At 49.9% G+C, this 24,911-nt stretch overlaps 6 protein-coding genes across 6 annotated transcripts; 4 read left to right on the top strand and 2 right to left on the bottom strand.

Moving 5' to 3' along the window:
• Positions 1 to 105: 105 nt before the first annotated feature.
• On the bottom strand, positions 106 to 917 carry BGZ61DRAFT_541009 (SGNH hydrolase-type esterase domain-containing protein; the record flags this gene model as incomplete). The annotated part of the gene is made up of 3 exons (XM_046254986.1): positions 106 to 573; positions 624 to 748; positions 800 to 917. 3 exons carry the CDS (start codon positions 915 to 917, stop codon positions 106 to 108), a joined length of 711 nt encoding a protein of 236 aa, XP_046094788.1.
• Positions 918 to 2,892: 1,975 nt separating this feature from the next.
• BGZ61DRAFT_500287 (uncharacterized protein) lies at positions 2,893 to 4,887 on the top strand (the record flags this gene model as incomplete). The annotated part of the gene is made up of 7 exons (XM_046251533.1): positions 2,893 to 3,058; positions 3,098 to 3,550; positions 3,587 to 3,627; positions 3,670 to 4,141; positions 4,223 to 4,293; positions 4,330 to 4,671; positions 4,705 to 4,887. The coding sequence occupies 7 exons, from the start codon at positions 2,893 to 2,895 to the stop codon at positions 4,885 to 4,887; spliced, it is 1,728 nt and encodes a 575-aa protein (XP_046094787.1).
• A 1,094-nt stretch (positions 4,888 to 5,981) lies between these two features.
• On the top strand, positions 5,982 to 7,924 carry BGZ61DRAFT_466845 (uncharacterized protein). Its single transcript, XM_046247713.1, has one exon. It carries the CDS (start codon positions 6,220 to 6,222, stop codon positions 7,702 to 7,704), a length of 1,485 nt encoding a protein of 494 aa, XP_046094786.1. The 5' UTR covers positions 5,982 to 6,219; the 3' UTR covers positions 7,705 to 7,924.
• Positions 7,925 to 10,284: 2,360 nt separating this feature from the next.
• On the bottom strand, positions 10,285 to 10,515 carry BGZ61DRAFT_313097 (uncharacterized protein; the record flags this gene model as incomplete). The annotated part of the gene is made up of 1 exon (XM_046238837.1): positions 10,285 to 10,515. A coding segment is annotated over one exon (231 nt), but the record flags the coding sequence as incomplete, so codon positions are not given.
• A 7,353-nt stretch (positions 10,516 to 17,868) lies between these two features.
• Positions 17,869 to 18,905, top strand: BGZ61DRAFT_594488 (uncharacterized protein; the record flags this gene model as incomplete). Its single annotated transcript, XM_046256855.1, has 1 exon — positions 17,869 to 18,905. Exon 1 carries the CDS (start codon positions 17,898 to 17,900, stop codon positions 18,903 to 18,905), a length of 1,008 nt encoding a protein of 335 aa, XP_046094784.1. The 5' UTR covers positions 17,869 to 17,897.
• Positions 18,906 to 21,750: 2,845 nt separating this feature from the next.
• BGZ61DRAFT_541003 (carotenoid oxygenase) lies at positions 21,751 to 23,358 on the top strand (the record flags this gene model as incomplete). Its single annotated transcript, XM_046254985.1, has 1 exon — positions 21,751 to 23,358. One exon carries the CDS (start codon positions 21,751 to 21,753, stop codon positions 23,356 to 23,358), a length of 1,608 nt encoding a protein of 535 aa, XP_046094783.1.
• Positions 23,359 to 24,911: the final 1,553 nt, after the last annotated feature.

Below are 24,911 nucleotides of genomic sequence, written 5' to 3'. Positions count from 1 at the left end.
ACTGGAGCAGAAGAAGTCTGGTAAATATTGCCTAATAATACGATAGACAAGGCTAGTTATGCGAGTATTTGTAGTCAAACTAAACTTTTTGAAGCACAGCGCTGGCTATCTGCATGCTCTATTGAAATCTTGCCAGTCTGGGTACACATACTGGGAAGTGTCCGCCTCAGGAACATGTGGATTGACCAGATCGTAGAAAATCCTATAGCCGTCGCCGTTCAAGTGTAATCCATCGGTAAAGAACTGATTCAGTTGCCTTCCAGATAGATCCACTTCGTCGAGCACAGCTTTCCATAGATCAATAAGAACCACCCCAGGGTTTTCCTTTGCAATTTCCCGAACTGCTTCAGCGTACAAGGTCGTGTGATTTACAGACCGGGGCTCATGGCCAAGCTCGTTGACGGTTGTTTCATCAACAGGAGGCGGTGTGACTAGGAGAATTGTAGGTGCGTGAGATCTGATGTGTGCGTGGTTGATGATGCGTGTCAAATTGTCTTTGTATTGGGTAACGGGTACATCCCTCGTTGACGCAGGATGGGTGATAATAGCGTCGTTGGCACCAAGCAAAACGATCTATGCTAATCAGTTCAACTGTCCTAGCAAGTCGCTCCAACTTCACCTACCAGATAATCCAGTTTCGGCAACAGAGCATTGGGCTCGGGTATTATCTTGGGCAGATACTCGAGAGCATTCTGAGTGTTCCAACCCGCAAGCCCGCGGTTTACCACATCAAGGTGTCGAATCAAGCCTGCGAAGTGATTAGGGCGAAGTAGACAGCAGTGGATTGTAAACAACGTACGAGCTTGGAGCGCGGCTTGGAAGGAAAATCCACTTTGGACGGACGTCAATTGACCCTTGCAACAAAGCGTCGCCAAATAGCACAAGCTGATGGTAAGGCGCCTGGCGTTGATTAGCATTGCGATACCAGAACGGTTATGGGTAGCTTACAGCCATTATTCCATCAAATTGCTAGATGTTTGGGTAAGCTAGCAGTCAAAACATTCCTTCTAAGTTTTATTTCAGCGCTTTTCTTATACCAGTCATTGGACACTTTATGTGAGTCATAACAGATGGCGCCATTTTAGCATCGAGTGCGTTATTGCCTACGGTAGTGATATAACGAATTATCTTACGTTTCTTAAGTATTCCCACATCATGATTTCGTTCTAAACCTCTGGAGTAAATTCCTCTGATGACGTTGTTCACCCCTCGATACATCGGACGTTACATCCTGTCTTTTTTGGATGGGCTTACCCTGGCGGTTCCGGTGGCGCGCACTACATGAAAGTCTCTCGAGTTTATACAGAAGCCAGGGTTCCCTTCGATGCCATAGAAGCCTACGTGAGGCCTTGGATAGGGCGATGAGGGTGATTTCCAACCCAATGCTTACTCTCATCGTTTGATGCTGCGCCCTGAAAGACACCTTCATCCCATCGGAGAATAAATAGTGGTCCGCAGAGCAGCCAAGTCAACACCGCGGTCGTGTTCCGCTAAACAGCACTATACTAGCCATGAATAACACTTCTTGCGTTCCCAGACGTACGTTGATTTAAGCAGGCCACGCTCATTCTCTTCAGACGGCCACTAGCTTGTGACGGAGGATGTCCAGAGTGACATAATATGCCTCAACAAGCTAGAGTATCCAGGCCCCTAGAAACAGAAGACCTTACACTACCGTTCCGCTGCCTCCAAAGTGTCATCAAGTTTTATGAAGCGTACAATATACAATTGACCAGGGGGCAGGGGAAGAAATCAGGTTTCTATTTGGGACACGAAAGATTTCCACCCTGACACCTGGGGAAAGAGGTCAGAGCTGAAGACTCGGGATAAGTCGATGACAATTTACGACTATTCGTCAAACAGTCAACAGATTCCATTGTCATCTTTCAGCCTTTGTCCTAATTAACGAGCTCCAACATCCACAGGTTATGTACTTGCGATTTTCGCTTTCAATCGCTGCAGCCAGCTAAGAGAAAAGCGGGGTGAGCTCTGTTCTTTGGTCTCTATTCGTATATGTCCCCTTTCTCAGTTCTAATGCCAGCCATCGGTTCATCTTTAAGACAAGGTTTACCTAGACCTACCCGTGGATTGAGTCATTATTCAACGTTCCGATCTCCTCAACTTCTCTCATTAGCATGGGAGGGGCAGCCACGTTAGCAATATCTGCTTAGTCAAGTCCTCGGATGTGGTTACCCTGAGGGTTGTGAGGAGGAACCATAATCGACCCCGGGAAAAATTCGAAGCACGTGTTTCGGTGTATGGTTACTCCACCTCCGAAGATTTGTTTACATGCTCGCGTTTTGGCCAGTGGCACCCGACTTCGTCCTCTTATCTTCGCGCCTCTCTTTCCAGACCTCTCGTTCAAACTCTGCCTATTGTCCTGGTGAATCAAGATGGACGCCAATTCGACAAGTCAGTCTTGGTGCTCGAAATGTAATGCATTTCGTGATTCCGGGAGCTTCGAGAGGAACAAATCCGGCAAAATAAAGAAGCTGTGCAACCGGCACGGGAAAAAGAGAATCCCGTTTGATGACTGGGACATTTTCGAGAAGCAATTACGCGATTGGAATTGCCCAGTAAGCTATTCATTCAATTGCCTGTTCTCCTATTAACATTTTGCAGAACCAAAAACTCCCTCTGAACCTCGAATGTACCTTCGACATTGATAGTCTACCTATTGCATTTGGTTCCCTCGAAGACGACGGCACGTTTGATCGGACTAAAATAAACAACATAATCAGTAAACTTGCCGAGATAATTTGGGAGAAAGGTGGTTTTCGATTTTGGCACCGAAAGACATACTGGGCCGATCGTGCGTGGATTTATTTCTGTTCCCAAGATGAAGAGCGTGTTCGGGAATCTGTAGCCCAAGGGAAACGCGATACGCCACGAATGGCACGGTTCCCATGCAAAAGCCGCCTAACGTTTAAGCCGGCGCTTGGGGATCGTACATTGGCCGTCAATCTGCAACATATATACCATACGCCATATACAGATCGCCAGCTTTCTCCGGCAGTGGTCGAGTTCATCCAGGCACGAAACGCTATTGCTACTCCTGGTGAGATATATCGAAATTTGCAAACGTCACAGCCGTTAGGGTGGCAATCCGCAACTCCATCTCAGGTCTATTACCTATGGCAACAATCGAACTCAAGCATATGGCGTCGCGACCAAGATCCTTTGGCTTCAGCCCAAATTTTGCTATCGGAGCACCAAGAATGTACTTCATCTTTGTATTTTTCAGAGAATTTACGTGCAATAGCATTCTACGTTTCGGATGCTATCCGTATTCTGGCTTCTCGTGCGAAAGAATTGGCTATAGATGCAACTTTTGGGACGAACAACATGGGCATGGACTTATTTGCGGTCTTGGCGGAGGTTGATGGCACAGGGGTGCCATTAGCTTATTGCTTTACGGAGCTCTTCAAGGACAACGATCGAGGCGTTCGCCGTGCAAAGCCAGGGGCATCGACGGGTATTCTGGAACAATTTTTACGACCACTTCAAACTTCTGGATTTGATCCGACCTTCTTTGGGACTGATAAGGACAGTTCTGAGATCTCGGCAATACGCCAGGTATGGCCAGGGACGACAATCCAGCTTTGTTGTTGGCACGCGCGGCGGGCCGTCCGTACGAAACTCACTTCTACTCGTCAAACCGATTCCCAGGGGGACTACAAACCCGAAGAAGCCCAAGCAGTGATTCCGGACTTAGAAATCTGCTGGGGTTCAATGCCAACACGTCGTCCAAATGGACCTCATCGATATGGTCGATGTACTTGCCCCTCGAAATCAACGGATATTGTTTCCTCTGGTCGAGTAGAAACATCAACCAGCGACGAACAGGATACCGTCCTCGAGATCTTTACTCGCCACTATAATTCCCACCCATTCATCCCCGATCAAAATGGTACTTTCCGATCTGCAGAGGAAATTCATCGTCTCAGTGCTTCGGAAATGTATTATTGGTGTAGGAAGCGGAATTACTTTCGTTTATGGGCCTATCTTTGGGTCAATTGGTATCACTCAAGCCAATGGGTTTTGTGGGCGAGATCAGTCAATGAGAAGGAAATTCCGGTCCTCAAAACGACAATGATTGTTGAATCGCATTGGCGAAAAATTAAACACGATTACCTCCATCGTTTTAATCGGCCTCGAATCGACCTTGTCGTCTGGGTACTTCTTTCATGATTGATCCCCAGTGCCATGATACGGATGCGAGCTCTCCTTCAACACGATCATCGACAAGCAACAGCATCGTGGAGGAAGGACTTCAAAAGAGAATGGAAAAAGGTAAATGGACGCCTAACCGACCGAACTCGCATTCAGCACTATCACACCGACCCTGCACGATGGACGTGTGCATGCCCTTCTTTCTTAGACTCGCGTTTTTTACTCTGCAAACATATTCTCTCTTGTTATGAGCCGGTTTCCGATCGCGTTGACTTCTTTCGATCTATTCAAAGACGCCGAGAACCCCCGTTTTGGACTCATGCACAGTTAGTTTTACAGCCTCAATATCAGCCATTGCAAGCTGATACTAAGGCTGATGAAACAAACGATGTTGACATGGACGGCGCTGTTAGCATTGACTCAGATGAAGATTTTGATCCTGCAATAGTTGAGCAGGATCAACTGGTTGAGCTCGAAGAGGAAGGGGAGGACGTCGAAGTAGATGGCAATAAGTTTGCTTCAAATATGCAGTTCGCTCTAGATGTATTTCGAGAACAACAAGCGAAAGGGAACGAGAAGTTCGTGCAAAAATTCATGGCGATGTATGGATCGATTGAGACTCTCGTCGAGGAAGTCAAGGCGCTTGAAAACCGACGCACAATGCGTCGGACTTGGGATACTTGGAAACACCCTTTAACAATGTATCATAATTGACAACAGACGCGGGTTAGAGGCATAGATTGACTTGGCGCAAAGATTGACTTGGTGCAAAAACGAACTTGGCGCGAAAATGAACTTGGGTTGCCTGGAAAAATATTTACCCGCCAAAAGTTCACGTGCTCGAATTTTTCCCGGGGACGATTATGGACGGTCCATCCGATCGGGTGGTCACGTGGTGACCTCCAGGGTCGAGACCGCCTATTGGGACAGATACCTCAGGACCCCACTTTTAGTCGACAGACATACACTCAAGCGATGACAATAGGGGCAACGGGGAGAGGACAGAGAATACACACGATCAAGTCATCTGAAGTGCCACGCGAGCTTTCCGACAGTAGTTTACTATGCAAGTCGGCGATCTCGACGACCATCAACAGAGTCCGTTGCGGCGTTACATGTTCTATTGTGGAATAGTCCAACTCACGGGTTGAGCGTTACATCTACTAATATGGTTAGTCCATTTGAACTAGCGAAGTTTAGCCGCACTACCCTGCTTGGAGGCACCGGCATTTGCATTTGATTGAGGATGTTGAAATGAGCAGGAAGCTATTGATAAAAGGACATCCACATCCCAGCCACCAATGGATCGGAATAACCATTGATCCGTCAAACAACGGATCTCAACAATTCAAGCCTTCCACGTCAGAAAAGCCAGCTAGAAGAAACGCACAACCACATCGGGGAAAAATGCTCGAGTCCCGCCGATATGGCGAATGCCGCTTACGGATACTACGCTAGTCTATTCTGCTGATTAACAGGGCCTAGGCTTACACATGGCCAATGATTCATGCGATCAAGCGTCACCGAGGAAACAGAAGATGACATTACCCTAGAGTTGTCGGCATCGGCATCCGTTCCGCTAACGAACCAAAGAAATACAGCCCATTGGCCAGATCCGAGCTCGCGTTAACGGCATTTGGTATTGCAAGACACAATGTTTCGTGAAAAACCTCATGCGGCGTACGGACCATCGCCCCCGTCCCGACGAAGAGCCGCTTAGTCACGTACTCCATCCATTCCATTCGTCGATACGGAGAAGCCCGAGAAGCTAAGCCCTAAACATGAAGCCAGGATCTTCATCCGGAAGCCGGGCCTTCTCCCGCGCGCGAAAGGCGACGGCGTCATGACTCTACCGAGATTTGCATCTTGTACGATGACGGCTTGGCGGATCCCATCACAGTCCGACGGTGAAGGACCGGACTCCGATATCATCAAGTACATAATGATCTCATTCCACCTCTTGTAGCTGTGTCTCGATCCCAACTCTCAACCGCCCTGACCTTGACTCTCGATACGAGCCAGACAAAACCATCAATAAAAACGAAAATGTCATCCCTACCACCACGATCACTCAACCGATATCCCGCCCAGTCCACCGTCTGGGCTGGAAAATGGAAGCTCTACATCATCCCAATCATCATGAGCGGCTTCCTGCTGCAGATTCTCTTCCTCGGCAATATGTCATACCTCTACGGCGCCCTGTTCAAATCCGGCTCACGGATGCACAATCTCAAGATCCTAGCCGTCGACTATGACGGTGGTGATGTTGGCCGAGCGCTGTCGGGAGCTTACAGCAACCTGAAGTCTGATGAGTTTCCTACCGTTGAGTTTGCATCCTCATCAGAGTACCCGACTTCCGATACACTGCGCGAGGCCGTCTGTAAGCATGGCTACTGGGGCGCCGTCTATACGAACTCCGGCGCGACCGACAAGGTTCTGGCTGCTATCGAAGGCGACAACACAACAACTTATGATGCCAGCGGCGCTATGACCTACATATACAACGGTATTTACTATCCGGCTATTGTCGCATCAGTTCGAGGAAGCCTGCAGTCTCTTGTCACCGTCACATCCAAGGTCTTCCCCCTTATATCGTCGGACGCCATGGCGGCAGTCAACATAACCAACCCGGCATCAGCTGCTACCTTTCTTAGCCCCATCGACGCGACCGTCTCGGATATCATGCCAACCTCGCAGGGAGTCCGAGTCCTCCTCAATACCGTCTCCCTAGTCATGCCGATCCTTATGCAATTCTTCTTCATCATGGGCGTGAACGCTATCACCGCCAATGCCAAGGTGCTCGACACGCAATCCAAACGTGATGTTTACATCTTCCGACTCTGCGCCAGCAAGATCTACGGCTGCATTTCTTCTTTATGCATGGCTGGTTACATCTGGGCCTTCCGCGAGAGCTGGGGCGTCACGGCCGGACAGTTCTTTGAGACGTGGATGTGCCTCTGGTTCTACATGGACATCAACTACATGGTCGTCGATACAATGATCGGAACCATTATTCCTATGTCATTTTTTGCCTACTTCTTCCTGACCTGGGTCATCTTAAACATCGCCACCGTTGTTTACCCCTTTGATCTCACACCAGGCTTCTACCACTGGGGATGGGCCTTGCCCGCGCACAGCGTCTGGCTCCTGCTGGTCAGCATCTGGTCCAACGGCTGCCGGGTGCAACTAGACGTGACGCTCCCTATTCTGTTTGCCTGGTGGTTCGTCGGCCACTTCACCAGCGCTTGGTCGGTCCGCAAGAGGTGCTTGATGGCCGAGGCTGAGAGCGAGCAAGCCAACAAAGACGAGAAGTTCACTCAATACAACACCGAGCAGAGCCAGCAGTATGTGCTTGAGACGGTCTCATCGCGGGCCTCGAACCAGGGAAACAACGATCGGACTTCCGATAACTACGACGTCGAGGCGAACCGTCTTGGTGTAAGTCAGCCCGAGGGCAGCGATAGTCGGACTGTCGTCGACGCGCCAGCGCCATCACAGGATGTTGATGCTGCAAAGGAGCAGAGGCAATGAGAACGTTCGAGACTGGAGAGAGAAGAGTAATGGAGACAACTAATCTGGCGTTTGCCGTATTTCAAAGGCACTGGTTTAGACTTGAGGTTATAGACAAGACATGGTATCACCTCGATTTTGGACTGGTACGTGAGGAGAACCCAAAGATGCATCATTAATCATTCCAACCTAATGATAATAATAAATCATTATTCAGCCGAAGGCTGTCTCTACATTAATCCATGCCTTTCGGTACGAAGGTCTTCTTAAGCTCTGGGATTTTTCACCCCCAAAATCCCACACACCCCCTCATTTCCCGATTCGGAAGCGCAACTGCACCTCTTGTTGGCCCGGATTAATACCACACCCGGGTCCCTCTAATGGTCCTAATCCTCCCACTCTCATTTGGCACATGTGGATGAACTTCGAATTCACTCCCCCCCGAGATCAAGTGTAAAGAAGTCTTCATTGGCTGGGATTTTTCTGTTAAGAATCATGTGGGATTCACGTGAGCTTTTAATTTATAATAATGTCGTTGCTCTTGTCGTTTGCATTTTGTGAGATTCCTGCTTCTGCTTGAGTTAGGTGAAATCTATTAACGTGGTTCACAAGCGAGCGAACCATCCAAGCGAGCGAACCACTTTCCTTAGCTTATCCTACACTTCGTCTTTAATTCTTATTTCTTCCACCACAACAAATGGAATCTGGATCAAAAGAGGCCAGGTTACTCCTAGCCCTTCAGGCTATGAGGCAAGATGAAAAACTCAGTATCCGACAAGCTGCTAAACTCTACGACGTTGATCGCACAATGTCACATGTATCGGGATATCGGATTTCTGCGGTTGTAACGGAAGTGAAGCTTTCCTTCTGTCATCATAGGCGTCCATCGCCACTTGCCTCGTCACCGGCCTCATCATCAGATAAGCCCTAGCCCTAGCTTTTCCTTGATTTCATCTATAGCTAGTTGAAGCCAAAGACTCCGAAGGATCCGGAGCCTCTCGGCTGTCCGAGGTCATCCGAGGTCATCATCAGTCTCTTCGTCTATAAGACTGACCCAAAGACCCTCATTAGATAGGAAGAATATCAAGAGCTTCTTGCACATATGATCATTTCCATCTGCTAGATGCAACACACAACCCTGCGCAGCAGAATGAACGGACGGCGCGCTCGACGCGATACTCGCGCTAATTCTACGAAATTGACGCTCCTCGAAGAGGAGACTCTAGTTAAGTTCATCTTGGACCTAGGGTCGCGAGGGTTTCCTCCCCGGCTGAGTGGTGTGGAAGAAATGGCCAATCTCCTGCTCTTGGAAGGCGACGCAGGACGCGTCGGCAAGCACAGGGCCTCCAACTTCGTCAAGCGACAACCAGAGCTTCGGACGCGTTTTAATCGTGCATACGATTACCAAAGAGCCTTATGCGAAGATTCGGCTATAATTAACGCGTGGTTTACTCTTGTGCGGAACATGAGGGCCAAGTATGGCATCCTTGATGCGGATTTCTATAACTTTGATGAAACCGGCTTTATGATGGGCATTATCTCATCCTCAATGGTTGTTACAGGTGCCGAACGACGCTGACGAGCAAAATCAGTGCAGCCTGGCAACCGGGAATGGGTTACCGTAATCCAAGGAGTTAATGCGGAGGGTTGGGCGATCCCGCCATTCATTGTCGTTAAAGGGACCTACCACCTTGCCAATTGGTATACAGAATGCGACCTCCCGCCCTCTTGGGTTCTTAAGCCTACCGACAATGGATGGACCAATAATACGACTGGCCTTGACTGGATACGGCATTTCGATAAACATACTGCCTCTCGTACAAAGGGCAAATATCGAATGTTAGTGGTTGACGGCCATGAGAGTCACCAATCCGCTGAGTTTGAGCAGTTCTGTAAGGGCAGAAACATTATTCCAATTTGCATGCTGTAACGGTCTCAAGGTAGTGTATTGCAACTAGCTAGGCCACTCTACAGAGTATACCAAACTTAAGGAAAGAAGAAGAAGAGAAAGAGAGTAGAGGAGGTCCATCCATAAATATACTCGTCATGGTGGCTTACCCGTTGGATCATGTGTGGGGCAAGCCCCAAGGCGATCCAACTAAGCAAGCTTAGTTGGCCACAAAATTGCGAGCCACAAAACCCTGAGACATCGGAAGGGCTGGTTTTTTGCCCTGAAATAACGCTTTTCCCATCTTCGGCTGTTCACAAGCCGTCCACATCTATTAAAATTAGTCAATTTGACGAGTCATGAGGTCTTTTAGAATATGAGATTGATCGTAGCTAGCTTATGACTATAGTATCGGCTACGGGCTCCTCCAAAGTCGCCTTCCTTCGAGACGGTCTGCCACCCAATTCTGCCGGACCAGCGTCTTCCCGAGATTCCTGAGGGGGTCCCTCGTGTAATGATATCTGATCTTGAGGATCTCGAAAGGTCGCGACTTTTCCAACAAGGCGTTGAAGGTGTTGTGGTGGCCACTGGGGTGGGCACGGCGTGTGTGCCCTCAAGGATGACTCCCTGCGCGGCGAGGAACGTGCCCACGGTGGCAGCATTCCATTCTCATCGATTTGCGGCATCGGAAGTAACTGAGGCTCCTCTTCATCATCATCATCATCATCGCTATCGCTCGCGTGAGCGGCGTTAACAGTGATCTCGACGTCATTATCGCTGCGAGCGCCCCAGTCGACGGCGTTAAGAGGGTTTGGCGCGTAGTTGGCTTTGCGAATAGATTCCCTAACTTCCGGTGTAAGTTCAGTATCAATCATGAAGAAATCATCCTTCTGGCTAAGAGACTTCGTCATCCGAGCTCGGTTCTCGTCCATAGACCAATACTCAACATCTTTGCCGGTATGCCGAAGCCACTGCTTGAACTGAAGTCCCTGCTTATCCGACCGCCACTGGGCCTTGATCTTATCCATCTCCTGGATCACGAATTTGCGAGTATTGCGTATCTGAGACTTCATCTCTTTCTCCTCGCACTCGGCGATGTAGTCGTCCTGTTGTTGACGAATTTCAGCAAGGCTGACAGACTGAGAAAAGTCTCCTTGGGGTTTGACACGCTTCCCCTTACGTTTCTGATGGTATGCCTTCTCTAGGCGACTGATGCGGTCATCGATATATGCTTGAACAGTCTCGTGCAAGAGCAGAGCTTCGGTGACGACTTTTCTCACTTGGCGAAGCTCGCCGCGGGTCGGTGAGCTAAGGAGGTGAGAATACTTCTCTGACATATGCTTCGTGACATCGGAAGCACGCTGAAATCGAGCATCGTCGGGAAGAAGTGAAGCAAAGGCCGGGTTGATGGCTTGGCGAGCCTTCATTTTCTTCTGCTGCATGTACGTGATAACGGGAGTGCGGTCTACGGGCCAAATACCACTCTTGGTGAACCCAGAGATGATGTTACCATCCCCCACCACTCAAAGAATCACACCACTTACCATGCACCACCACCAGCGCTCGCAATAGTCCAGACCATTAAGCGGACTATTAGTCCAGACCATAGTCCAGACCAATAGTCCGCGGACTATTAGTCTAGTCTGTATGTCTCGGGCCAGACCGATAGTCCAGTCTGACTCGTCCAGACTGAGCAGTGGTCCCAGTCTGAGAATTCCAGACTGACCAGTGGTCCTTGTCTGAGAATTCCAGACTAATAGTCAGACTATTAGTCTGACTGTAGGGTAGTTTCGTGGCTGAAGGTGCAATCACCAGCCACTATCAACCTAATTCTTCTCACTAATTTGGTAACGCCACCTCACCCTACCCCACCTTGGCACCTCGTAAGCCCTGTAGATGTATTATGACTAAGGAACGCGTCCCCCAAAATTGATGTTTTTATCAACGCGTTCATTCTGTATTTGCATATACATCAGATTGGAACAGTCAGTAAAGTGAAATTGTGGGGCTTCGGGTGATTATGGAAGAACCGTACGAAACGAAAATAGCTTAGCGCAACGGCCCTCTGGGGTGTGTCCCCCCGGGCGAAATAAAATCCATCCATCCATCCATTCTGTATTTGGTATGATTAATCGGAGTGTTGGGTTCGCGCACTTCAAGTCTGCCACTCCCACATGTCGAAGGAGAAAATCGTCAACTACAAGTCTTCTGCTCCAGCAATTTCCCTCCAACTATAATACTGCCATTACGAACGCAAATCTCTTGTCTACTTGCGGCCTAACTGAATCATGTCTTCTATTGGTGATCCTGTCAGCACTCTTGATAACGCTATCAACCATCTGGATGATTCCGACCTTAATGCGGCCACTTCCTCTATAGCACCTTCCTCGTCGCCGTCGACTGATAGCTTTCCCCGCCAGACGACATCTCCCATCTGGAAGTATTGTCGAATAGAAGAGGGCAAGACATTGCCTGCAGCCTGGGTCGATTCCAACGGACGGAAATGGTGGCATTGCCAGCCCTGCTTCAACAAGAAGAGAGAGAAGAGATACAATTACTCTGGCGGATCATCCACAATCATCGATCATTTGCGCAAGGAGCATAGAATCATGGTCTTCGGGAGGCAAGACGACCGCCGAGCGACGACTCAAAGCCGCCTTGGAGACATCACTACCTTCATGACCAATGATACCCTTGTCCCCTCTAAGAAGCGCAAGGCGACAGCAGAGGGAGATATGTTGGATCAAGCCACCTTGCGCGAGTTATACTGCCGCTATACAGTAGCTTGCAGCCTCCCCTTTGCTCATGTTGAACAGCCTGCCTTTCGTGACTTCATCCGCTACCTTCGCCCGGTTGCGGATGACCTCCTCCCGAGGTCTGCTAATACGGTCAAAGCCGACTTACAATGGGGCTATGACAACAAAAAGGAGTTCGTAAAGCGAGCCTTACAAAATGCCCTTTCCTCTGTCCACATTGTTCCCGATAATTGGACATCTCCAAACTGCTTAGGGGTCATCGGTTTTACAGTTCAGTTCGTTTCTGAAGATCACGGTCTGCAGTCCCTCGTGGTGAGAATAAAGGAGCTGGAAGGACAACACAGCGGCGAGAACATGGCAGAAGCCATCATGGAGTTCATACGAGAATATGGAATAGCGTCCAAAGTTGGATACTTCATGATGGATAATGCTAGCAACATGAACACCATGATGGACAAAGTCTCCGATGACTTGGAACATGAGTTCGATGTTTTCTACGACCCTCTTCCTCACCGACTTCGCTGTTTGGGCCATATCATTAATCTGGCCGTAATGGAATTTCTCATAGGAAAGCGACCACCCACAACAGATTCCTACCATGGACCGTCCGACGAGGAAATTGAGCAATGGAGAAAGCGAGGGGCGATAGGCAAACTTCATAATAGCGTCGTCTACATTACTTGGAGCCCCCAGCGGCTTCAAGCGTTCACTATCCTTAGCGACGGTCTTAGGTTACGGCGTGATAATGACACTCGTTGGAATTCGTGGTACAAAATGGTCGAATGGGCTCTGAGGTCTAAGGTCAGGCAATCTATCACCATCTTTTGTGCGCAAGAGCCGGCTCTGCAACAGGATATCCTGACTCCTTCCGACTGGGCAACTTTGACCGAGACTTGCAAATTTCTCGAGCCGTTTCAAGATGCCACAATGGCCAACGAAGGCAATCGAAATTCCATATGTGACGTTCTGCCAACTATGGATTATCTTCTTCATCACATTGAGACGTCCAGGGAGATCACCGCGGTCCCCCACTTGGCGACCATGATGGAGACTGCCTGGGCCAAACTAGCCGACTATTATGAAGCGACAGAGGATTCTCCAGTGTATTCAGCAGCAACGGTCTTAAATCCCTCGCTCAAGTGGGCATACATGGAGAAGACTTGGGAAGATAAGAATGAATGGATCGAGAAGGCTAAAGCCCGTGTAGAGCAGCTGTGGAGCAAGACATACAAGCCAACCACACCCAGTCCCATTCTCCGTCAAAGCGGTGCACAAGAACCCACTACGAGACGGCTGAATGGATACAAGATCTGGATGAAAGAGCAAAAGGCCACGATTTTGAACATGGATGATGACGAGTACGAAGTATACTGTCGCGAACCTGTGATGATGATATCGGATCCTTTGAAATGGTGGCTCGAACTGGCTCAGCGAAGAAGATTCCCTAACCTGTCCTTGATGGCCATCGACATTCTATCGATTCCGCCTATGTCTGCTGAGACAGAGCGACTCTTCTCCAAAGCTAGACTGACAGTCACCGACCAGCGAGGATCTATGAACATTGAAACTTTGAATCTTTTGGAATGCCTACGATCCTGGGACAGGAGCGCTCTGATAGCCCAGTCGGAAGTAAGTTTTGCATTCTGTGAGGTGTACATACCATTTTCTAAGTAATGAATTCTAGCATGGCTACGTTGCTCCGGCAGCTACGGATGCTATGCCTGATGTTTAGGAACTTTGTGGGTAGGCTAGCGGAAGAGACATGATCAGGTAATAGTGTATTAGTTATGTGGTGGGTAGCTTGGGGCCAGAGGTAGAAGGGAGAGCTAGACGTCGTTTATGAGGTCTAGCCTATTAGTCTAGACTGTAGTCTGTATTGTAGTCTGGTCTAAAGGCGACAGACGGACTAATAGTCCAGTCTGGGCTTCTCGGCTAGACTGCTGGTCTAGTCTGACCAAGTCGGATGGACTAAATGGACAGTCTGGGGAGTTTAGACGGACTGATTGGACTATTGCGAGCACTGGTTGTATTGTCTGATTGATTAGTATGTTTTTCCCGTCCGTGTAGCATCCAAACGGCCCGTGCTTACTGTACCAATTACCACTGGTATTGGCACCCAATACCATTTTTCTGGTCCGTGCACGCTTCTCGGATCTGGTATTGGGTCTGAATACAAGAAAACTTGGCCCATGCACCTTCCCCAGCTTCCATGCCCCCGGTACTGATTCCCTGTCGCCTCAAATAGGAAGCAGCTTGATCGGCTCGATTTCTAAAATGGGAAGAGAAATTACCGGATGATGACCCTACAGAGAGATGATCAAATTAAACCCGGCCTACGGATCCACGCACGCATCTTGTTTCGACCCAAAGCCAAAAGTCAGAAACGGCCTTGGTTTGGAGGTCATTGCCTCACATTCGTACCATCGCTCAAGTCCCTTTAGGAATGATGTACGTTATCTCCTTGCCGGGGAAAGAGAAAACTGCGTCGATCTATTGCCGTTTTTGGTTTTGATGGAAACCCCTGTCGAAGACCCTCTAAACGGCTTGATTGACCGGCTGCAGCCACAAGAGGCCGTCGTAGGGCCCGAGTCTTACGGACGGGGCGAATATGGGCACAAGCCAGGCAGGTGCCTAATTACAGGCATCTGATCATGTCGTGGCGGGGACAGATGGGTATCAGACCTTCGGTGGCGCTTGATCAACAGACAAATGTAGACGTGAGCAACGCGAAAGCCAAGAAAGCGTTTATTCAGCTTGGCGGGTCACTTACCAGTGCGAGAGGGGCAAGACGGAGTTGCCTTGAAAAAAGATGCAAGAGAAATTGTGGTGGGGCAGTGAGGAGAGGAACTGTCGACTCAGCAGCAAGGGCGACCGGATTGAGAATATGGGCCGTGGTATCTTGCCTCAGTTTGATGGCTGAAAGTGTGTCGCTTGCCCCGCACACCCTGTCAGGATCAGGTCGTAGTAGGGCAGACCGGCTCGCCCCGCGCAGATCGCATAGAGCCGACAGGATGATCTGCATTATCTATTCGCCCTCAAAGGAAAAATCATGGTGCTGCATTGCAGGTGTTGGTCGTGACAGAGCTTGTTGTGGAGAGCTATGGACTGCTGCCCGCAAACCACTTCGGGGCAAGGAAGCGAAGGTCAGCCGAACAAGCACTGATACTGCTGCAGGAGCAGATCTATAAGGCATGGAGGGCCGGCAGGGTGCTCAGTCTGATCAGTTTCGACGTCAAAGGCGCTTACAACGGAGTGTTCAAAGAACGACTACTGGAGAGGCTGAAGGCGAGAGGCATATCTGGTGGACTGGTGAGATGGATTGACGCCTTCTGCTCTGGACGAATGGCCACCGTGGTGGTAAATGGGCACACGTCACAGCTACGGGAGTTGCCACAGGCAGGTCTCCCGCAAGGATCACCGCTGTCGCCGGTGTTGTTCCTTTTCTTCAATGCAGATTTGGTGCAGAGAAGAATCAACGCAAGAGGTGGTTCGATGGCATTCGTGGACGACTACTCAGCCTGGGTGGTGGGACCAACAGCGGAGGAGAATCGAGCCGGCATCCAATCAATTATAGACGAAGCACTGGGCTGGGAAAGACGGAGCGGTGCGACGTTCAACGGAGACAAAACGGCCATCGTGCATTTCACGCGAAACGCCGCGCGTACCAGCGACAAACCGTTCATGATCAAAGGAAAAGTAGTCAAACCCAAAGCGAGCGCCAAGATCCTGGGAGTGGTCATGGACGCGAAACTGCGGTACAAGGAACACATAGCTAGAGCTGCCGCAAAGGGGCTCTCGGCTGCTATGTGTTTGAGAAGACTGAAAATGCTGTCACCGCGGACGGCGAGACAACTGTTCGTAGCAACAGTAGCTCCCACCATGGATTATGCGTCCAGCGTGTGGGCGCACTCATGTGGCATCAGAGAAGCTGCTTGGCTGGACAAGGCACAGATGGTCGGAGCACAGGCGATCACGGGAGCTTTCCGGACCGTCGCAACGGCGGTGGCAGAGGCCGAAGCTAGCATTCAACCGGTGCAAGAACGGCATGCGCAAGCGGCAACAAGGTTTTGGATCAACCTCCGGACCCTTCCCAGGACACACCCGTTGGCGACACTGAAAGTGAAAGTGTGTCGCCGATTCGTATCGCCGATGCAGAGGATTGCTCAAGTACAAGGGGAAACAGCCATTGAACGAATGGAGATCATTCGGGAGTACGCGTTACCGCCATGGAGAGACCGTATCCCGGTGTGGTGCGACCCTGACCGGGAGAGAGCGGTGGAAGAAGCAAAGAGGGTGGATGGCATAGTCATTGCCACCTGCTCCTCGCAGAGAAGGGGCATGGTAGGCATGGGAGGTGTCGTACGAGATACGGCGATCAACAACGATGACGAGGTAGTGGCCAGCTACTCCATCACTCTCGGGTTGACGGAGGAGCTGAACCTATACATCGCCGAGCTGGGAGCTATAGAGATGGTATTGAGATGTATGCCGTCTGGACTCTCCCGGCGGGATATGACTGCCATGACGAGCAGCCGCTCCGCACTAGAAGCCATACGGCGGCCACGACAACAATCCGGCCAACAGATCATACGGCGAATATACGACCATATCAAGCGTCTCGAAGACGAGGGCCACTCTCTCCGGATGTTGTGGGTTCCAGCAGGAGAAGAGGATTTCGCGCTGGGACCAAAAGCCAAAGCAGCAGCCCGGAAGGCCACAGAAAGAGAATGCAGACCAGATGTGCCACCACATCTAGCAAGATCCACAAGGATAAGACTAGCGATAACCAAGCAGCGGCGAACAGGAACACTACCAGAAAGAGTGGGGAAATTCTCGAAGCAGATAGACACGGCACTGCCAGGCAAGCATACTCGTACTCTATATGACCCGCTGAAGAGGAAGGAAGCAGACGTACTGTCGCAGCTCCGCACCGGAATGGCGAGACTTAACAGCTTTCTGTGCAAGATAGGAGCAATGGAATCGGACACTTGCGAATGCGGGCAAGCATCAGAGACAGTGGAACACTTCCTATTCCGCTGCACAAAATGGACCGCGCAACGAGAAGGCATGCTGCGATGCTCACAGACAAAGATGGGAAACCTCTCGTTCTTCTTGGGAGGAAAGGCAGCATCTGATGGGGACAAATGGGCGCCAAACATGCAGGCAGTACGGGCAACAATCAAATTCGCCATTGCAACAGGGAGGCTTGACATGGACCAGAAGCCTCAGGCACGCTAACTATTCAGATCAAATCCTACTAACATCATACAGTCTCATTTTGACGGACCGTGCTTCAGCTGCTGAGGATAGGATGCTGAACACTTGGAGAAATTGGCCTTCAAGCAGGCCTGTCACTGCATATACATCAGATTGGACCAATCAGTAAAGTGAAATTGTGGGGCTTCGGGTGATTATGGAAGAACCGTACGAAACGAAAATAGCTTAGCGCAAAGGCCCTCTGGGGTGTGTCCCCCCGGGCGAAATAAAATCCATCCATCCATCCAAGTGGGTAGGTTAATAATATTTCATCAAGCCATTATTAAATTCCTTGAGGCCAATACAATACTGGTATGTCACCTACCAAAACCCTCCTCATTGGTCTCATTCTATGTCTCTGTCAAGCAATTGTTTCGGCAAGGACAGTTACAAAAATCCCTTCCCAAAATCAAGCCCGTACGGTGTTTCAATTTTCCAACGGAACCTGGGTTGAGAACATAGCGGTTCGACGCAATGGAGATCTGCTTGTGACCTTAATCGACCGGCCGGAGTTGTACCAGATCGATCCTCTCCACAGCAGGGTTAAACTAGTCGAGAATTTCCAGCAAGCAAACGCTCTGAGTTTGTTAGGGATAACAGAGATGGCGCCTGACGTCTTCATCGTCATTGCCGGAAACTTCTCGGTTAGTCGAAGAATGTCGGACCCAAAGTCATACTCCATATGGAGGATCGACTTCAATCGAGGGGGGAAATGCGAGAAAATCTCAGAGATCGAACGGATTCCAGAAGCAAATTTTTTGAATGGCATGACCACGTTGAATCACCGGACTGATAGCGTCTTGGTCTCGGATTCAGCCAGGGGTGTGGTTTGGCGCGTGGATATAGCGACTACGGACTATGAGATTGTGCTGGAGGATGAGACAATGAAACCGCTCCAAGGGGTACCTCTCATTCTGGGCATCAATGGAATCCGAATCCTAGGGAACTATCTCTACTATGTCAATGCTCCTAGAGGGCTGTTCTGCAGAGTCGAGATTGATTTATCCACAGGGAAGGCGATTGGTCAGTACGAAATCATTGCTACCGAAGTTCCCGGGGACGATTTTGTTATCTCTGAAAAGGGTGTTGCATATGTTACGGAGAATGGACAAAACTCGTTGGAAAGAGTTTACCTGGATGGGAAGAAGGAGTTGGTTATAGGAGGACTGAATTCAACTGTAATCCCTGGAGCCACTTCGGCTGCCTTTGGACGTACACGGAAAGACCGCAACATCCTCTATGTCACAACAGCAGGAGGTCAGGCTGCTCCAGTTAATGGAACGTATGTAGAAGGTGGTAAGGTGGTTGCTGTCGCGATATAGAATTTAATTCTTCTATTGCAGCTAAGTGTAACGGGCTGTGCCCGTAGCCGTGCCATCAGCCCGGCAATCTCCTCTTCGGACTCCAGATATGACTGATATACCACGAGCATCCGCGCACACTTGACGACGGCCGAGTAGATGGGCGTGTAGTCGATCGCATCGATCCACCCGTTGTCTTCCCGGATCCCTAGCACAGCCAATGCGCTGAGTACGACGTTGTCATAGTCGCCTCGCTTGAGCTGATGGTCCAAGAACCCCACCAGCATATCCAAGCATAGTCGTTCGATCTTCCCCGTCCCCTCCGTGTCTTTCACGGCTGCCTCGACGGCTTCTTCGAACGCGTCCCAGTGCTGAGTGCATATTTACACTTTGGCTGGGTACAGATGAGAAGGTTGGTTGTAGGGTCGATACACAAGCTGAGGCGGGTGAGGGCTTCTGGCGTAGTTGGCATTGTAGATGGTGTTGTAGATGAAAGTACGATCAAAGTGAGACAGCTGAAGAGGGAGGGAGATGAGCTGGCGGTTGGCTGTGTGCCATCACCTTCTTTTACTACTACTACTACTACTACTACTACATAACGACCCGGCCTGTCCTTCATAACAACTGTGTCAACTGATGGTTATTGTAGTCGGTAGAAGTTCGGTTGTTGTTGAATGAACTTACTTTTTATAGAGGTTGCACGAACGAAAATGTGGTTTCCTGTGGAGAAAAGCAGATTGTCGACAGAAAACGAGTTGTCCTTTGTACAGTAGTAGTACAGTAGTAGTAGTACAGTAGTAGTAGTAGTAGTAGTAGTACGTCAGTAGGTCGTTTACCATTTTGCAGATAGGCTGCCGTATTAGACCCCTGATCCGTAAGTGGGTGGTCTGACTTATTCCTGCTGCCGCCATTGTCTAGTAGGAATTCGTATATCAGCATTCGGATCTCGACAGAGATTCGCAAGAACATGGTTCCTCCGTCATGGCGACACAGACCGGACTTCACGACATCCAAGGCGATGATGGAGGTTGGAGGTCCGAGAGTATATTCACATGTACCTGGTAGGACGTTTCATTTCGAGGTCAAGCTACAGTGGCGCGAGGACCCTCAGAGTTGACGACGACGTCTTGGGGGCTAATGACGGGCAGGACAGCAGTTGATGCGAAAGCAGCAAACAGGCGAAGGAGGTGACGGCACACTGACGTCTCCTCACAGACGGTGGCACCACGACTGATACTTATGTCCCTGGATGCAGCTAGGAGACGCGGGCCCGTGTACGATGTCCGGCTCTTCATCTCGCTGTTGTGGTTGCTTTGCAGCTCTGCTGGGATCATTGCGCAGTAGCCTTCGAAACCCCACGAACGGGAAGAGGAAAAAAGGAGGGCCCTCCCTTTCGATAGAAAAGTCCGTCGGGCCTTCGTCCTGTGTTGGGAAATGCGCTCCTCAACCGCTCCCGTCTCAGCATCCCCGACGGAGAATATGACACAACTTGATTTATCAGCCGGTGGGGCGGGCGCCCGGCCCTGATTCGCTTTGACCCTCAGCTTTAGCCTCGCCTCGCATCCGAGCTGAACTAGTGCGTAATCGCACAAGCTTTCTGTCTCTTTTTTACTTTTTCTTCTTCACGGTCGCCTGCCGTCGTCATTCATCCGAGGGCCCGCGGCGCCATCGGCAGTGGCGGCTCGCCTTGCTTTATTCTGCCGAGGCCGACGGTAAAGCGAACCAGGCGCAAAGCCGGTGCGGGTGTGGGGGACGTACTACATACGCAGTATTCTATCGTGACGATGCGGTTGTCAATGCCCATGTCGTTGTGAGCGTCATACTACTTGTTGGGGCCTGTAGTTCGGCTCCCCTCGTGGTCGCGTCCGCTCCCACGGGGGGGACACTGATTGGGAAAAGGGGCCCTTGATTCGGAAAAAAAAAATAAGATTTTCTATATAAATAGCAAGTTAAAAAAAATCCATTCAGGTTATAATCTAAAAACCATCTTTTATTATATAAAAAATTAATTTAAATATAAAAACTCTTTATTATTATGTTAATAATAGCTTTTTTATCTTCTAGGGTTATTGGTCAGGGTTAGGGTTGGGGTTAAGATACTTCTCTTCTTAATAAAATAGTTAAGGTTAGTGTCAGATTAACCATTACGCCATTTTGCAAAAGTTTAGGCCTTATTGCATATTGGGCTTGACTATCTGAGTTATATTCTAACAGTTAGTATAAATAAGTACCGAATTTCCCAAGTCAAGGGTACTTTTTCCCACTCAGTGGCCCCCCCGTGGGAGCGGACGCGACCATGGGGGTAGCCGAACTACAGGCCCCCACAAGTACTTCTTTGATCCCCAGATTTTACCCCGCGATACCCCACGCCCCAGACCGACTTTCAAGGGCATGTGCTGATCGCCGAACCCTTCACTTGCATTCGACCATTGCCGGCGCCTTAATCAGGTACGCCAAAGAAAGCATTGATGAAACGACGGTAGCGCGCTGTCAGCACGCATAACAAGTGACCTCATTGACCTCGGTAAGGTCATGGACTGTTAAACTCCGTCGGAGTTGCGGGATTAGATCGCAGGGGTCGATCATTTAGTGGACTCTCTTGCAGGGTTTGGCTGAGACAGACTCGCAGCGTGTGTTGAGCGCTGGTCGCACTCGCACTCGCATAGTCGCATCCTCTCACACTCGCACTCTCTCTCAATGTTAATTGCGCTGATTTGTAAATTATAAAGACCTCATCTTGTCCCTTGAGAACTACATATTCGATGGCAGTGGGTTTCTAATTGTAAGACATCGAACAACAAGCACACAAAAGCCATACTTTTCACGTCTTCTTCCCCCCTTACTTCACATACAACATAGTTGCATCATGGGTGTCAACCATCAATCCGAGAACCGTCAGTCCGAGATTCCCGGTGTTCTTGAGCCACCGCCTGGCTCCAACCCTTTATCATGGGGTTTCTACGCAACACGCGAGATTCAGGAGCCTACAGCGTTGCAAGTGGAGGGAAACATACCGACCTGGCTGACTGGTTCTCTCTACCGTGGTGGTGCAGGTACTTGGGATGTCGGCAACTATACAGCCGAGCACTGGTTCGACGGGTTCAGTCGCAACCACAGGTTTGAAATTGCCAACGGCACCGTGAAATATCGAAGCCGTAACTCCACGGACGAAATGATTAATTTTGCCCGGGAGACGGGGCGTATTCCTGATGGCTCGTTTGGATCGGATCCTTGCAAAATCATCTATGGGGCGATGGAGACCACGTTCAGGGATGGGAACAATACACGCGGCGACCCAGACACTTGCAACATCGGTGTGGTCTTCGTGCCGAACTTCGCTGGCCTCGATCGCAAGACCACTAATACCGGGGCACCTTTCGATACATTGGTCGTTGCAACGGATGCCACCAAGCTTCAACAGATCGATCCCGTCACGCTAGAGCCCATCGAAGTCTTCACCTACCAAGCTTCCAATCCGCTACTGACCAATGGTGGGCGAAGCGCGGCTCACCCCTACATCGCACATGACGGGGCCCTCTACAATTATCACCTCGACTTGACAGCCCAGCCTCCTGTCTATAGCATCTTCGGTATCCAGCCGCCAAGTGGAGAATGCAAGATCCTTGCCACCATCACCGACGCCCCAGCTGCCTACATTCATGCACTATTTGGGACGGAGGATCATCTCATCCACGTTGTCTCGCAGGCTGACTATGTCAAACCTGGAAAGACGGTATTGGATAGCATTGGTCCGTGGCGGCCGGAGCGAAAAACGTTGTTCTATGTCGTTGACCGCGTCAAGGGCGGAGTGGTGTCAAAGTACGAGTCAGAAGAAGCCTTTTTCGCATTTCATCAAATCAACGCCTTTGAGAATGATGCTGGAGATATCTACGTCGACATACCAGTCATGGAGGATACAACCTTCTTGAGCGCAGCCAAGGTCGCCAATCTAAGAGCCAATATCGGGGCTCACGACGGCTCGTCAAAGAACGATATTCCTGCCACTTTTACTCGGTTCCGTCTTCCATTCAAGGGAGAAGGCGCACGTGCTGCTGATGGATCCCTCGTCAAGCATACTGCTGAGGTAGACTTCGCACTGCCCTATGCCCAAGCAAACATTGAACTCCCGCGAATCAACTGCAAGTTCCACGGACGGCCTTACAGATACACCTATGGAATCCACGTCCAAACGCCTGGTCATTTCAGCGACTCGATTATCAAAATTGACACCGAAACCAAGGAAGTCAAGACATGGTCCCCATCTATAAAACATGTAGCGTCTGAGCCGATTTTTGTGCCGACCCCAGGAGCCGAACGTGAGGACGACGGCGTCATCCTGACTGTGGCCATGGACTCTGCGCAGCGAGCTAGTTCTCTGGTGGTTATTGACGCGACAACCATGCAGGAGATTGGGCGAGCTCGGATGCCTATCGTTATGGGTTACGGATTCCACGGCACGTGGGGCTCGGGTTGATTACTTAGTTAGTTGGGAGGACTGAATCGCTAACCATTCATTATTGTGTTCGTCGACAGGAAGGGATGGGGACAAGGCTCGGAACCACTACACCCACTCACATTTGGACCAAGTAGAGTGGATGTACGATTTTTTAGGCAATTACCTAGTGGATGTAATACATATTCGGCCGGAGTGGAATGGACGTACACACGTGGATTTATAAGTGGATTTATAAGTGGATTTTTGAGGCTATTCACAACCTCGTCGGTGCCTATTCAGCCTCACTTTCAGAGGCTGACACTAACTCTTCAGCCTGTTGCTGCTGTGATAAATCGTCAACCTCGCTGGCGCTGTCCTCGCCCTCCAATAGACATTTTGACTCAGCAAGCGCCAGCTCGTCGTCGCTTAGAGTCGCACAACCGGCATCCAGCTTACTTTCAACGTGTGACTTAAGCAATGGATCCAGGTCCTTGATAAGGCCAGCACGGTACCAAGAGCATAAAACCTGATAAATGGCGATAATCTCAGCATCTAGGTCAGTTCGCAACCCCGAGATCATCTTGCCAGCAGCTGAAAATAACCTCTCACACTCGGCTGACATCGGTTGGATTGTCAGGAAGTCCAAGGCCATCCTGGATAACCGAGGATATCTACTTTGCTTAGTGATCCAGTAACCAATTGGATCACGAACGTCGCCATCGCTGGCCTCACGATCCGTCTGCCACGCTTGGTACTCATCACCAACAATAGCTGCTGCGGAGGTTGGTGTTGAGCTTGGCAGACGGCTGTTCTTCCCGAAGGGGTTGAAAAACCGAGGTCTTTTTGCTGGTGGCTCGTCATCGCCTCTGCTGCTGCTGGATCTAACCTCGAAATGAGCGTAATCAGACAGCCAGACGTCGGCAACCATCTCTTTTGCCTTTTCAACCCAACTAGGCTTATGAGCCCAGGTTTCATCAAACCAGTCCCAACGATAAGCTGGATGGAGCGCTATTGCCGTATAGTAGATGGGCGTCTCGTCTAGCCGCCGATAATATTCATCCAGCTTATCCCAAGCAAGGTTGATTCCGATGCGGAAGTGCTCGGGATCAGGAAAGTTAGCAGCAAGCTGCTTATATTCTTCCAGTGTGTTAAGCAGCAACTCATAGCCAAGCACCACGTCCCAGATATTGCCATAGGAGCCGGTCCAGCCTTGCTTACGCCTGCGGATGTGTCCATCACCCTCAAGCGTCTTTACCACGGTCTCAAAAACAGTCAGAATAGCCTCTAAATGGTAAAGAACCTCCCAGTCTTTATCCGTTAGCTGATTCTCGTCTCGGAGGATGCGTGGTTTTTTCGCCAATTTGGCTTGTGTCACTCGGCCAGTCTTTTTAGACCGATTTTCGTCCTCCCATTGCGCCTTGTACTTGATCAGTAGGAGTTCGATAGAGGTTTTTAGCCGTAGAGCCCTGCGGATCATGTAGAGTTGTGACAGCCAACGCGTGTCGTTATCGACAATTAGCTTGAGTGGTTTCTTCGATCGGAGTTTGAGGGTGGTGGCGCGATCAATTTCGTCCTGTTAGATATACCAAATT

The sequence above is a fragment of the Ilyonectria robusta genome (assembly GCF_021365365.1).
Source record: "Ilyonectria robusta strain PMI_751 chromosome Unknown BGZ61scaffold_52, whole genome shotgun sequence".
NCBI classification, from domain to species: domain Eukaryota; kingdom Fungi; phylum Ascomycota; class Sordariomycetes; order Hypocreales; family Nectriaceae; genus Ilyonectria; species Ilyonectria robusta.
Note: the sequence above shows the minus strand (reverse complement) of the source record. Positions and strands in the feature narration are given on the sequence as shown.

Bases quoted from the DNA above. Each gene is read 5' to 3' on its own strand.
- BGZ61DRAFT_466845 (XM_046247713.1), top strand. From the start codon at position 6,220: ATGTCATCCCTACCACCACGATCACTCAACCGATATCCCGCCCAGTCC.